The sequence below is a fragment of the Macaca mulatta genome, chromosome 8, assembly GCF_049350105.2.
Source record: "Macaca mulatta isolate MMU2019108-1 chromosome 8, T2T-MMU8v2.0, whole genome shotgun sequence".
NCBI lineage: Eukaryota > Metazoa > Chordata > Mammalia > Primates > Cercopithecidae > Macaca > Macaca mulatta.
In genome coordinates this window covers 5,450,454-5,466,582 of record NC_133413.1, presented here as the reverse complement: position 1 = coordinate 5,466,582, position 16,129 = coordinate 5,450,454, and the positions used below count along the sequence as shown (strand labels likewise).

The 16,129-nt window shown below is 36.9% G+C and overlaps 1 protein-coding gene across 1 annotated transcript in view; it reads left to right on the top strand.

Moving 5' to 3' along the window:
* The window catches only part of CSMD1 (CUB and Sushi multiple domains 1), a 2,034,615-nt gene that overhangs the window by 346,639 nt on the left and 1,671,847 nt on the right, over nt 1–16,129 (top strand). The window contains exon 2 of the mRNA XM_015144705.3: nt 2,189–2,405. Within this exon, the coding sequence (XP_015000191.3) occupies nt 2,189–2,405 (217 nt within the window). The remainder of the gene's footprint in view (nt 1–2,188; nt 2,406–16,129) is intronic.

The window sequence follows — 16,129 nt, the reverse complement described above, 5'->3', positions numbered from 1 at the left end:
CTTTCCAGCTGACGTTTTTCTGTTGAACTGATTTTTCTTTTTTCCAATTTATAATCACGTCTTCACTTTTTTTTGATTTACCATTAAGCAAGAATTACTCGTAAATAAGAAAAGCTGTTTTCTTTAAAGACCTTTCAAAACCCCACAGCTTTAATATCTACTTGTTACAGTGTTATTGTTAGACTTAAATTTAGTGGAAAATGGGCTTCTTATTAGTTCTCTGGTTTTAAACTCATAAATCCCTTTCATTAAATCTTTTTATTAAGATTTAGCCAACTCCCACAAGCGTTTGATAATATTACTGTGAATGGTTTAAGCTCACTGAGGTCTACTATTATAAAATACTTTTTAAGTATAAAATGTAGTTGAAAATAATTTTCTGTGTGTACTTTAAAAATAAAACTTGAGGTAATACTTGTATTCAAGTACGTACACTACATGCCACAATCTGAGTACACCCAGGTCCCTTCAAAACTTTCTCAATATTTTTTAGTGTCAAAACATGTAAATGCATTTAAAGCACATTAGTGGGAAATGGGCATATTAAGAAGGTAAGAAACATAGACAGTTTTCAGGAGCTACTTAACAACTAACCTCAGACAGACAAAATGTTGGAAGGGTTTGAGCGGGTTATCCTGTTCCCTTGTAGGATAGTAATATTTACGGGCTACATCAGCAGGGTGTGTTTATGAGAGCACACTTAGAACGATCTGTCTGCCCTGTTCTCAGATTCTGCCTTTCTTCTTTCAGTTGGATTGGCCCAGGCATGGCCATCACAGGCAGACTGTTACAGGTAACTGAGCAGAAAAAAAAAAAAAAGAAAAGAAAAGAAATTAACCACAGGGACAAAATTAGCATGGCATGGAAAGCTTGTATGTGGGAAGTAACGTGGGAAGGGGAAGGGCTGAAACAGGCAAGTAGGGAATCACCGTGCAAAGTAGGTGGATGAAGATCAGGAGGAGCGGAAATGAAATGCCTCGGTGAGGTTGAGAAGGCAGGCATTCGGTTTATCTCCTGGTAAAAATACAATAGGTGGGTCAGGTGTGCAGCCGTTACTAATCTCCGAGAGCTATTCTTTCAGCGCTCCATTCTTGCAGGAAGTCTGGGGCCTGCAATTTCTCAAGGGTTCTGTTCTTTTGGAACTACTCTAGAAGTCTGGGAATCGCCTGAGAAGTGCTTTGTTCGAATCAATAACACAAAATCTTTGGGGGCAGAGGCAGAAGGAAATCATTTCCTCAGACACTGTTCAGTAGCTTGAAGGTGGCTTTGTGGTGCTCAATTGCCGTTCAGTCCTCATCATTTCCCATTGTCATGTCAATCCTAAACCCTCAGGGTGATCCCAGTTCCACCTGCCAAAGGGAGGTTAGTATGGGAGGGCTGAGTAAAATGTGCGATGTCCTGCAGTCCTGCTTAGGGATGGCTAAAACACTTACTGCTCATTGCAACTCTGAGCCTTTTCTTTAATTGGTCCCTTCATTATGTGATGCACTTTCCTTTCTCCTCCACCTCCTAAGTCCTGCCTGTGTGATGGGTAGACATCAATAGAGAGGATGTTATATCCCTCATTTTGCTGAGTTGCTCTTTCATTTGAGTGTCATTTAACTTACCTTGTTTTACGCCTTTTATTTTCAATGTAATAAGCTTCCTTTATGCATATGTTATTCTTCTGCCCAGTAAGACATCTGCCAGCACAGGCAGAGATCAATCATTGGCATACTGACCATGTTTTTTTCTAACTGTTCTTATTACCACATATTGCAGTTACGTGGCTATGCAAACACGTGTGTATATATATAGTTTTATAAGGTTTATTTTTCTCTTAGTTTCCACCAACAAAGAATTTAGGGTGGAGTGTTTTAAGCATGATACTACGTAGATAGTTGGCACCAAATTTGTTCCCCATGAATTGAAGTTTGATATTGATGAGGCTGTATTTAAAAATGACAGGAAAAAGAATTTCCCTAAACTTCTAATATGAGTTACCAAATGTGGCATATTTTCTTTCCTTTTAATTTGTTGTACTTCTCTATCTTTCAGAACTGCAGAACACTTACAATTTATCCTTCAATATTTGTGCAAGAATTATAAAATGTTATAAAAGTTGGCTAAAGTGGTTAGAAATTTTAACAATCGCATAATATAGATGGCCAGAATAATATGCTTTGTGTGTGTGTGTTTTCTCTTTCAGGTCAGAACTGCGGAGGCTTAGTCCAGGGTCCCAATGGTACTATTGAGAGCCCAGGGTTTCCTCACGGGTATCCGAACTATGCCAACTGCACCTGGATCATCATCACGGGCGAGCGCAATAGGATACAGTTGTCCTTCCATACCTTTGCTCTTGAAGAAGATTTTGATATTTTATCAGTTTACGATGGACAGCCTCAACAAGGGAATTTAAAAGTGAGGTAAAGTATCAACTTTTAATGTTATAGTTTAGTTAGTACTGTTTGAATACTTAGATTCTGAAATCTAGTTGGAATTAATATTTAAATTTCATTGTGTCCGGAGTTGGTTCCTTTTGGTGGATTCGTGGTCTCACTGACTTCAAGAATGAAGCCGTAGACCTTTGCAGTGACTGTTCCAGCTCTTAAAGATGGCAGGGAAACAAAGAGTGAGCAGTAGCAAGGTTTATTGTGAAGAGCAAAAGAACAACATTTCCACAGCATGGAAGGGGACCCCAGCAGGTTGACACTGCTTTTGTGCCCTTATTTGTCCCCTCCCATGTTCCGTTTCTGTCCTATCAGAATGCCCTTTTTTCAATCCTCCCTGTGATTGGCTACTTTTAGGCTACTGCTGATTGGTGTGTTTTATAGAGCGCTGATTGGTGCATTTCACAGAGCGCCAATTGGTGCATTTTGCAATCCTCTAGCTACAGAGCGCTGATTGGTGCGTTTTTACAGAGTGCTGACTGGTGCATTTTACAATCCTCTTGTGAGATAGAAAAGATCTCCAAGTCTTCACTCAATGCAGGAAGTGCAGTTGGCTTCACCTCTCATTATCAGAAAAGAAAAATACAGTTACTATAAGAAAACTTGAAGATTATCGACTTGTGGCAAATTGTGCATACTTTTTCTATGCTTAAAAATTTAACTTTTTATTGAAAATTATCACTGACTTCGTTTATAGATATCAAATTGTTCAAGATCTGTGAAACAGAGTTGTCAAGGTAATTTAAATAAAATTATAATACACCATTATTTTCAAGCAACTGTGAGTTTGAGAGAAAAAGAACAAAGATAAATGCTTGAGTACAATTCAGCTAATCAGAACAAAATGAACCCTTATGTTGTCAGCGAATATATTCAGTGAAAAGAACATAGGAGGTGGGTGAGGTAAGAACATTCAGGACTATTACATTCTTTGGAGAATTTGTGGTTTAGACAATAATGGTACAATCTATTCATAATTGGTTTTCTCTTTTGATCTATAGTTTTTGCAATGAAGAAAGCAAAATATTTCCTGGGATGATTTTAAATTATATTTTTTCAGTTGTCAACAAGAAAAAATTGTACCTGTACAACTGTATCTACTTTTTGTTTTCCATTTGGCAAAGGAGGAAGCAATATCCCTCCCAAAGAAATCAGATTTTCTTAACAAAATTGATGAACTTATATAGATTACTGATGTTAATGCCAACAGTAATACACACAAAAATCATATGCTTCATTTATTATTTTTTGAGATGAGAAAAAATCTCTACACAAAACACAATTTTATGTGTACATCTAATTTATAATATTTATGTCAATATTAACTACATAACTAACATGTCAAATATAAAATGTATTCATTAATATATTTTCAAATATATTTTATTTGAGTTTTTTCATCCATTTTCAAATACAAAACACCTAGTTTTTTTCTGGGTCATCTACAGTATCTATTACCTATTTTCAGAAGCATTTTTACCTTCAATACATTGTAGAATGGCCGTCTCTTTTCTGAATCAGTTAGGTAAGCTTTCATCTCTCCTTGTATTACATTTATGGTCTTACATGTGAGTATTTGAACAACATATCTACATATACAATACTTGATAATTTGATGTAGGCTTTCTTAAATAATTCATGCTCTTCTAAATGTTAGTCACTTTTTATTCTCAATTATTGATGCTGCTAGGGTATAGTAGCATATTATAATTGTAATAAAACCTGCAGAGTTATAGAAAAAGAATTACATAATCCATTTTATTCAAATACAAATGTGTGTGACCCTGCATTAAAAGTACCACTTAACCTTTCCATTAAAAAATTACTGTTAAAAGTATGCACTCTTAAAAGTATTTCCATTTTCTTTCTCTCAATATTTTTATTTACTCTGTTTCTTTCACATATAGAAAACCTGTCTTAATATTAATTTGATTGACAGGTATATCTTTCAATAAGGTATCTCTTGTGGTCTTATGGTACTATTATTTTATGTTAAATATAAGACAACATTCTTACCATCTTCAATATTATAACAGGATCAACAGTGGAAATGTTAAGTTACAACAATTAGAAACATCATACTTCATTTTGGAGTTTCAGTGAACAGTAAATAAATTGATATCTCAGAAAGCTTTATTGGTGAGTTATATGTACAACACAATGGTTTTTTCTTTTACTTGCTGGGTTATGTTTAGTAGACGAAGCAAGGGAGGTTGGTAAGAGACTACTTGGGTTCATATGAATCACTAATTACCAACAATTTTTTGTTTGAAAAAGAGAAAAATACGTCATATTTCTACCTGTTTCTTGTCCTTGGAGTTAGGATGCTACTTTCATCTTGATATTCCATTTTATATTTCTTCCTCCTATCCACATACATAGAATGCCATTTTGAGGAGACATTTGAGGGGTGCAGAGTGATTTATTTGGGAACTGTTTAGAGTACTGTAATACAAGTTGGAAAAACACTCAATGACTGCTAAGTGCTACGGGTCTCTACTATTACAAAATGTGAAATACAGAGATGTGAAATTGGAATGGGAATGTTGTCAGGGAAAACACCTGAGTAGGTGTTTTCTCTTTCAACATTCAGGATGAGTTGATGGGGAAAGTAGTTATAAATAGTAGCAAATTCTAATTAATCGGGAAAGGGAGCACTCTAATGCTATTTGTTTCCCATTATGCCTTGAAACAGTTGTTTATTTCTCAAACGCAATTAACTAGCAACACTTAAGGCAGCTCTAGAATTCAAAGGAAGGATAGTTTTGTGGGAGGATTGATGTAGGAGCTGCTGATCCACTGAGATGTCACAAAAGTTATTACTTGGAACTGTCTTGGTGTGTTGTTGTTTTATTGCACAAAAGCTATTTTTAGAAGTTCAAAATGTGCACTAACTAAAATACAAAAACAGTTGTTCTGTTAAACAACTTGAGCATTTTTAGTATCAATTTGTTTCACATAACCACTGGAATATTTTTTTTTTCCTAAATAAACTGAAGAGGCAGATTTAATCCCCAGCTGACAAAACAGAATATATAGTTTAGAATTATTGATGCTTACATTGTAACTGGAACTTTAGTCAGAAATGTAGTTTTATATGCCTATGTAAAAATGTTACCATTTATATTATCTTGGATTATTTCTTTAGTACAAACACATCAACAATATATACATGGTTTGTGCCCCCATCAAAAAATTAAATTTTAATGATGTGGATATTGAGAGCTGAAATGAGACCTCTCTTGGTAAGCGTAAGGAAGAAATTTTAACTCAAAATTCAAAATGAAAAAATCTGATCTTTGCGTTATTTAGAATTAAAGCAGCTCTTTATTTTTTTAAAAAAAATTTTTTAATGAACTGTCAGGTGGTTGCTGTTTTAAACAGCTGAACTTTATTGACTCTGTACTTCCTCTTGCTTCACCAGTCTCCACCAAGTTCCAACCATGTAGTCACCAAATCCAAAAATGATTATTTTTTAACATCTCTTGGGCTGGGCATGGTGGCTCACACCTGTAATCCCAGCACTTTCGGAGGCTGAGGTGGGTGAATCACCTGAGGTCAGGAGTTTGAGACCAGCCTGGCCAACATGGTGAAACCCCATCTCTACTAAAAATAAAAAAACTTTAGCTGGACATGGTGGCAGGCATCTGTAAGTCCAGCTACTCGGGAGGCTGAGACAGGAGAATCACTTGAACCTGGGAAGTGGAGGTTGCACTGAGCAGAGATCACGCCACTGCACTCCAGCCTGGGTGACAGAGGTAGACTTCATCTCAAACAAAACAAGAGGAAAAACAAGCAAACGAACAAACAAAAAAAACTTTCCATTAACCATAACCTGTTTTGATCCTCATAGTAAATGTTCCTACAAAGCCTCCTGTCCTGTCGCAGGCTGTCCTGAGCATCCAGGTAGACCAAAGCACGATCCTTTCCTGCCCCAGGTTCCCCTCTTGGGAACACCGACACATCTGCTGCTGTCCTATCCCTGGTTTCTATCTCTGGCAACATAAACAGTTTTAGTACCCATGACCCTGAAATTCAAGAAACTCCATGATCGGCCTCCAAACTGCATTCTGGCCTTCAGTCTCTCCCGTTTGTTCCCTGAAAAGTTTTGTTGTTCAGTTGTACAGATCTGTGGGTTACTCCTTGACCTGACCTTACAAGAGAATGTTGTCCTCTTATTCCTGGCCTCTCCCTCTACTAGTCTAAATATGCATCTTTCAAAACCCAGTGCACCTTATATTTATTTCAGGAAATCTTCCCTAGGCATTCCAGACAGCAACCCACGTACATTTTCTGTGTGTGCGTGAACTCCTGTAACACTGGCCACCGACATACACTTGGAAGCCTGTGCTCCTTTGAACTCACACCTGCCCTGAAGTTACCTCCCACTGGGGCTTGTATATCTTTGTACATTCAGATGTCTAATGGAACATAATCCTCTGAGGCCAAGAAATGTGCCCTGAATGTGTCTTCTCCAGTGATTACTGATGTCTTGACTTTATTTCCACCCCGTGCCGAGATGGAGTTTCCCTCTTGTTGCCCAGGCTGGAGTGCAGTGGTGCAATCTTGGCTCACTGTAACCTCTGCCTCCCAGGTTCAAGCAGTTCTCTTGCCTCAGCCTCCCAAGTAGCTGAGATTATAGGTTTGTGCCACCCCGCCTGGCTAGTTTTTGTATTTTTAGTAGACATGCGGTTTCACCATGTTGGCTAGACTGGTCTAGAACTCCTGACCTCAGGTGATCGCCCGCCTCAGCCTCCTAAAGTGCTGGAAAATAGCCTGACTTTCAAATCATCAGTAAGAGTTCGTGGGGCAATTCTAAATTACAGTATTCCTGATTCAGGGCCACTCGCCACTGCCACTGTGCACAGAACCCAACATTACTTAATATAACTCTCTCTTAAATGAGCGCGAGTTAACCATCCCATGTGGTGACTGATAATTGGTACATGTTCTCTAAATTTGAAGTTTTGTTTACTTGTCCCAAATCAAGAAACAGTTGAGGTTGACATCAATTTCCAACTGTGATACAATTACAGTATCAAAGGTCTAAGAGAAACTCCTTTGGAAGTCAGAAAGTGAATAAAGGCGAATATATGAAGGGAAATTTTGCCACTCAATATAGAAAATCAGGATATATTATTTCATGATGATTGTAAAATACAAGGCCTAGTGAAATAGCTTTGGCATTTATCTCAAGTTCCTCGCTCTTTCTGACTTTAACAAGATTACCCCTAATTTTCTGCAGTGCTGATAATGAAGAGGTTAGAGGTGAATGCGATAGGGCCATTAAAATCAGAAAATCATGAATAAGTGTTGTTGAAATAGAATAGGTTTTCCAATTTTCTTAAACTGTAATAATGCTTTTGAATGCATTAAATATTTTTTAAAATAATTTTACTGTGTATGGTTAAGATACACACCATGACAAAACCTACCTAACCTAAAATATATCTGGTGATATTGAGAACTTATGGACGTATAAGGGCTAAAGAAAGGGTCTCAATTACATTAGGGTCATATTCGACTGGAGACCTAGCATTGCCTAAATTCTGCTTTTCTGTCTCCATAGTTGCTATGAGGTCCTAAGGGAGCCATTCACAGATCAATGGACTGATTAAAAAAAAAAAAAAAAAAGCAAGGTATCATTTTATTTTTAGCTTGGCTGGTGACTAATGCCTGGTTAAGACTCTGATAATCACAGGATGAAGCCAACGTCAAAGCTTTTATAGGGACACCAACCTCATATGAACACCACAAATGTCTTGACATCTTATCGATGGCATGGGGGCAGCCATGCAGTCAGGACTGAGAGAGTGACCAGCACATATGACCTGCACAGCGTGAAGGAGAATCCCAGACCCAGGGCCTGGATAGTTCCAGGGAAGTAGCAGTGGAAGAGCTTATCACCCAGAAGTGACTTCTTAACTGGAGCACAGATGACAGGTCACAGAAACCCATCAGTGCTTAGAAAATGGTTCAACTTAGGATACTTGAAATGTTAAAAAGAAAGAGATTTCTGAGACTAATTTGAATGTATATTTTAAATCTTTCTTTTTTGGGGGGGGGGGCACTGGCATATTTTATTTTATAGTTATTGTATCTTCGTGACGGCGCCAGAGGTGGACAGCAGAGGTGTTCGGTCCACCCAGATAAAGCTATAATGTTCCCATAATTATGTGATTTTGTCACTGTTCTACCTACAGATTTTAGGATGATGAAATAAAATGCGATTTTCCTCAATATATCGTTCAAATTGATCTTGATCTTGGCAAATTGATCTTGGCAGCATATGCTTCAAACTGATCTTGGCAGCATATGCTTTAAATTAGTGACCCCTAGGTAAGGTCAATCATGATTGGCTAAGTTTGAGTGTTTTTAGTTTTGTTTTTTGTTTTTTGTTTTTGTTTTGTTTTTGACTATTTGCAGTTGTCTAGAAGAGAAGGAGAAGACCAATTAATTCGGAGATTCAAGGGTGAGATTGGGGTCTCATCATGGATATACTTAATTCTCTCCTTCCCTAAGTGATATTAATATGCAGCCTTAGTTGAGAACAGCTCTGTGTGTGTGTGTGTGTGTGTGTGTGTTATACTCTTAGTTGTTAAGAAAAAGGATAAAATGACTAGTAATTAGAAATTCTAGTGATAAAATAAGAAAACATGTACGAGAGATAATAATTATGTTTGCAATACTATGGGGAAGTTTTGACAGGCATGTGAATTCTGACCACTACCTCCTCATGCTGTGGTGGTGTGTTTCACAGCAGCTAAAAATGGATGGTTAATTTCCATATCCTGGCTTTTTTTTAAAAAGCAGCAAAACCATACTAATATGGGCAGATAAGTCTTTTAGGCATTCATAAATATAGGTGTGTGGAAAAGTATTCAGATATTGCAGTTGGCTAGAGAGAAGGAGCTTCCTGGAACATTTCTCTTACAAAGTTAAAGACTAAGGAAAACATTCAGACAAAGATATTTTCTTGATTTGGTCATGAAAATCTGAATGTTGACGCTATTTTATAAAATAGTAAATCTAGTCTTTGCTGTTTGTAGCAAAATAAGTATGTTAGATCACCAATGTAAATAGTAATATGGAATATAAAAATGTTAAAATGTTGTCTGAGTGTCTTTCTAGGCAGGACACATAATTTAGAAATCACATATAAAACTGAATGAAAAATTGGGCTTCCTAAAAGTTAACATTCAAATGGCAAATGACAGATTAAGTTAAAACATTTCTAATAGGTATAAAAGACAAAGAATTGTTTTTCTTAATTTATAAGATGCATTTCTAGAGCTACAAGAAAACCTTAAATAATCCTTCAATTGAAAAGCAGGTAAAATATACATAAGGAGTCTAAATACAATACATTTGTGCCAGTAAGTGTATTTGAACCAAATTAAAACAATGCAGTATAATAGCTCACCATTCTGAATGGGCACACCTTAACATTTTAGTAACAGAGTTTTTGAGGATATTGAAAAAATGTTTTCATGTCTTCTTGGTAGGATATTAAATTGCTGCCACATTTTTGTATAGACATTTTGAAAATTTTGTCGAAATAAAGTACAAGCTTTTTCATTCAGAAATTCTAGCTAAGAATGTATTCTACAAATATATGTTCATATATGACAAACTGTGTGTAAAGGAATGCTTTTTGTTTCATTTGGATAATGTTTGCAAATTCAAGGATGTCTAGGTATACAAATGGAGACTATCAATAACTATCACTAGTTAAGTAAATTATAGTATCTCAGCGATACAAATTACCATTAAAAACAATAAATGAGATTTTATTTGTGGATCTGACTAGATCTCTCAAATATATTTTTCATTTAAGAATAAACACAGTATCAGAGGATCCAATTTCTTCCAAGGTTTTATTCTCTTTTAATAAAAGGTGTGTAATAACTCATAATAAAACACCGTCAATGAATTTCTAGATGATGGTGGAAGCTCAGAGATTCCTGATCTATATATAATTTTAACATGTTATGGTGATTTCAGTAGGGGCTATGGGAGGCTCATAGGGGGGTATTTAACTCACCTGAGGGCCCCCAGAGGACTTTCCACCACCCAGTGTAATTTTAACCACGGTAAAAATACTGCCTTAATCCAGAAAAAGCAGGCCATTTTAGTGTCCCTGGCAGGCCATATGTGAGGAGAACATTTTTTTTTTTAACATTTTCTTTTTCCTGTGTGTTTTCTCTGTCCTTGAAATTCTCATGCTGAATTATATCTATGTTTATGCCTATCCTATGTCTCTCTCTGTATATGTGTGTATATACTTTTATGAGTGTGTATATACTGATACTTTACATGTATATGTGTGTACACACACACACATAAAAGTATGTATGTGTGTGTGTGTATATATATATATGAGTGAATAAATTGGACTTTCTAAAACTTAACATTCAAAAGGCAAATGAGAAATTAAGTTAAAATATTTACAGTAGGTATGAAAGACAATTAGTTTCCTTAATTTATAAGATGCACTTTTAGAACTACAAGAAAATTTAAAAAACAAACTGCAAGAAAATGTTTAAAAATCATTCAATTGAAAATTGATACTGTGTATTTATGCATATATATACACACACACATATAGAAGTATATATATGGTGTATATGTATATGTATAGGCTTCTATCAGTCTTTCTCCACTGGGGGTGATTTTATGTCCCAGGGCACAGTGGCAATATCTAGAGACTTTTTTTTTTTATTGTCACAGTGGGGAGATAGTTGCTCTTAGAATCTGACAGGTATAATCCAGAGATGGGGATCAAAGTCCTGAAGCACACAGGATATCTCACATGACAAAGAATTGTCTGCCATACAGTATCAGAAATGCCAAGAGCGAAACCTTGGATTTATAGCAGTATCTGGAATTGTCTATAGTATTCCTATACTATTCCTATGTCTGCCTACATTATTTTTCTACTCAGAGGCCCAAGATTAAAGAGGTAAACTAGAACTGGCTGAGGGGAGCAACTGTTATTTTTTTTGCAGGGCAGAGGCAGGCAGCAGAGGCTAGGGTGTCCCAGAACAGCTGGAGTGACCAGGAATGGGAGGTGACATTGGGCATCGTGTCAGGAAGTGAGTTTTCCACAGTAGTAGACATAATCAAATTTCATGAAGAAATCACTTTAGTAATTATTTTACATTGTCTTTCAAAAGGAAATGAAATAACTATTTAATCTGTGGTTTCTGAGAAAAGAAACAAAGGGTCAAAAATCTGTAAGATTATTAATTGACTTCTATTCTTTTTTCTACACGTTATCAAATCTGCAGATACAGTTTGTTAAGATAGCTTAGTGGGAAACCATCCATATTAATATGCAATAAAGAGCTATAAATAGATTTCCCAGATTTTTCAGGATTTTAAATGAGCTTTATGTGGATGATCAAGTTTGAAGCTGAGTGATTGATTTGTTTCTGTTTAAGATTTACCTTTTCTTCTTTCTCCCATCCTGCCCATTTTAAGTGATTGAACAGCAAAGTCTATTGCTGATTTATCCTTTCAACCCCTACAGTAGCTAAGCATTCAGAATAAACAAGTGAGTTTTCACTGCATAATATTAGTTGAAATCTTGAAATGTATAGCTGCTTACTTATTAAGTTCAAAGGCAATGAATGCTATATACAAAATATGTGAGTTAGTCATTTTTAATTCACAAAATTAAAAAAAGGAATAAGATATTACTTCGAATATGAAGCAATTGCTTGCTTTACCACAGTAAATACACTCACCTGCTCGCCTATCCCTTTGCAGAGAAATCTGATGCACTTTGTTCATATTTGAATGTGCTAAAAATAATAAAGAATCAAAAAGGCAAATGTTTAACTCGATTTTCTTCTTGCTTATATCGTTCTTGCTTAAGTCTTAGAACCTGCAGTATTCACTGGAGCGTAATTCAGAACTCTACACAGGCCTTCAGGTTTTGAGATCTAAGTGAATAAAGCCTTCAAATCTTTTCTTTGGGGCATCCTGGAACTGAAGGGTAGGTCAGGATGGGGAGATGACTTTGCAAGAGGTGGAGCGAAGCCCACTGCAGAGCATTTCCTCAGAATCAAGCTGGTGTCCTGCCCTCCCCCACCCTGCCCCCTGTGGTCCTGACCCTAGTTGGATTTCCTTGACTCCATGCCCTGAGTCTAGCTCTTGTTGACCTCCTTACAACCACTTGAAGATCAGACAGTTTTCTCTCAACGTTATTTTCAGCACAACTTTCCAAGCTCCAATGCTGTATTGATCTCACACTAAACCCTCAAACAGAAGGTTCAGAGTTACAGCTGTTGTTGGACTACTGCTTCCTTCCATATACTTTATAACCAATATCTGCTGCGTTTTCCTTTAGAAATCACTAGCAAAAAAAAAAAAAAAAAAAAAAAAAAAGATGTGGCTGGCTCCCAGCTTCAGGGAACAGTCCCCGCAATGAACAGGGAGTATGTTCAATTTGAGCGAATCGGAGAGGAAGCAGAAATAACACAAGGGATTGCTTCATGCAGGCTGTATCCTCTCAGCCAAAAGAGGAAAATTGAGCTAAAGAAAACTTTGGCCTTCTGAAAACTTCCTAAAATAGCTTTCTGAAGGAGATAGCGTCTCAGTTTCTCACGGTCTATTCATGAATCTTTCATGGCAGTTTTTCTCTGATTGTAATGTCAATTCTTACAAGTCCATGAGAGTCCCATCAAAATATACCAAGCATGGCCAGACGTGGTGGCTCACGCCTATAATCCCAGCACTTTGGGAGGCCAAGGCGGGCAGATCACTAGAGGGCAGGAGTTCGAGACCAGCCTGGCCAACATGGTGAAACCCTGTCTCTACTAAAAATGCAATAATTAGCCAGGTGTGGGGATGCGTACCTGTAGTCCAAGCTGCTTGAGAGGCTCAGGCATGAGAATGGCTTGAACTTGGGAGGCGGAGATTGAAATGAGCTGAGATAGCACCACTGCACTCCAGCTTGGGTGACAGAATGAGACTCTTTCTCAAATATATATACACCAAGCCTGTCTTGAATATGATACGGATACCATAATCATTACATTTTGTTGCTTAGGTTTAGGGGTTTTCACATTTTTTTAGATTAAATATTTCTAAAATGCAAATGCACAGGATATGTTGTGACTTTGTATTTGCTTGTGTATATAGTAGAGCCAGGAGAGCCAGGGAAATCCTACTTTGGACTAGAGATGGTTCAGGTAGGGAGGAAGAGGAACATAGGTCGTTTACAACGGTGGATTCATTCAGAGTATTTACTGTGATTGTGCTCATACATGTAGACTCATTACGATAAGGCATTCTCAGAGAGACAACTGCTTTAAAATGCAATGCATGTTTCTTACATGGGGATGTTGAAAGTATCATTTAAATTTTGCATGGAAACTTGACCCTCTAATAAGACTTTTGAAGACATCCTCAACTTCCATCACTCTTTTCAGCTATGTCCAGTAAAGGAAAATTAACTGGCATTCTAAGCAGGTGACTTGTGCTTAAACACTAGAAGGTGAGAACGTGCTGTGTAGATGAGGTTGTCTGTGGGTCTCTGTACCTCCCTCCCATACAACACATTCCCATCCTCACGTTTTCCCTGGCATGGTCACATCGCGGTTCTCTTCTCATCTGTGGCATCCTCGTTCGACCTGTCCAATTAAGAGAACACTTTGTCTTTTAAAATGTGACTGTCATTCTTCCCATTTTCTCATGATCTCTGTGGTATAAACAACAAGCAAACTGAATAGAATAAAGCGATGATAAACTCATCCATTCAAAGAGTTGTTAACTTATGAAAACTGCAGTTCTCTACCAGGAGCATACTTTAATTTAAAAAAAGAATGCCAGTGCCTTCACTGGGCACCACCCCAAATGGAAATGAATGTAATTTGAAAGGCTAAGGTGGGTGTGACGTGGACTTTGAGGTCATTGCAGGTCGCTTTCTGGACTTGACAAGAGTCACAAACTTGAATACCCTCAGGAGTCAGGCAGAGAGTGTGAATCAGTGAAACAGCAGGTATCAGACCATAGTAAAATACATTCTAGTGAGCTTGAGAATCACACCCCATGTAAACAGCAGCTGCTGCTGGGCACCAACCCACCGTTGCCAGGCAAAAATGTGAGCCTTGTCCAATGTCACGGATCTTCCGTTGTTCATCAGCAGCAAAGAATCTTCATTATGTGAACTCCCCTCGTGTTTAAAATCCAGTGCAGTGCAAAGGCAATGCACCAGAGTAGCAGCACTTGCAACCTCCGATCTAGAAGGTTAATTGACAAATGCAGCCTTGTCAGTGCCTTATGTTGGTAATTCCAGAGAGGACTGGAAAAGACATCCAAAGAAGTCGGCCCCAAAACAGGTTGAGTCTTTCTAGGTTTCAGTTACTTTCTTTTGATAATGGAGAGATTTGACAAGAGCTCAAATTTCTTCTACACTAGACTAGCTAACCCTTTCCCTACTATACCTTGTGTTGCAATGGTATGGTTTGATGTACCAGAAGTGTACTTACACGTTATCTATCTCTTTACACAAATAAAGATCATCTCATTCTTGGAACAGTAATTGATTTGCCAAGTTTTACTGCAAACCTGCTATTTTGGTTTCCTAAATTAGAATTCTGGTAGACAGCCTAATTTACCTTGGATACATACTAGATTTCTTTACACAAGAGCTAGATATAGTCATTTTGAATACTACATTGATAAATGAGTCCTTTAGTTTCAATTGTTCACATTTTAAGGTATGTTTAGTAACCAATAAAGTGCATATATTGAAAAAATAAAATTGGATGAGATCTATATACAACCGTGAAACAACACTACCATCAAGCTAACAAATATTACTATCACCCACAAAACTTTTCTTGTGACCCCTGGTCATCCATCCTGTGTTCTACCCTTTGTTGCCAGAAAGCCACTGAACTGTTTTCTGTCACTGTGAATTAGTTTGCATTTTCTGAAATATTATATATACCAAATTGTATGAAACATATATATATATACACACACATCTACATATGCCTAACTTCTTTCACTCAGAATAATGATTTTGAGATCCATCCACATTTCTTCACATAAAAATGGTACATTCTTATGGTTAAGCAGAATTGCAGTATACAGCTATGCTACATTTAGTTTATCAGTTTAATAGGCATTTGTTTCCCCCGCCACCCACCAGTTTTTAGCTATTAGAAATAAAGCTCCTTTGATCATTTGCGTAAAAGCCTTTGTGGGAAAAATGGTTTAATTACTGTGGTCAAACATTCAAGAGAGGAATGGGTAGGTAGTATGTTTTATGATAAACTTTTGAAGAAGTGGCTAAAATGTTTTCTAATCTGGCAGTCCCGTTTTAAATTACCACCTGAAGTGATGAATTTTAGTTCTATGTCTTTGCTTATATTTGGTGTACTCAGCCTTTTTAGTCTTCGTCATTGTACTGGGTGTAAAGTGTTATTTTATTGTGATTTGAATTTGCATTTCCCTGATGACCATTAATATTAGTATTTTATGTGCTTATTGATCATTCAGATATTTTCCTTGGTGAAGTATCTGTTAAAATATTTAGCCCATCTTTACTGTAACTTTTGTCTTCCCTTTGAGTTATCACAGCTTTCTAAATATTTCAGATTCAAGTTCTTTGACTGAAATATGTATTACAGGTAATTTCTTCCTCCAACATTTATCCTTTTAATGGTATATATTTAACAATATTT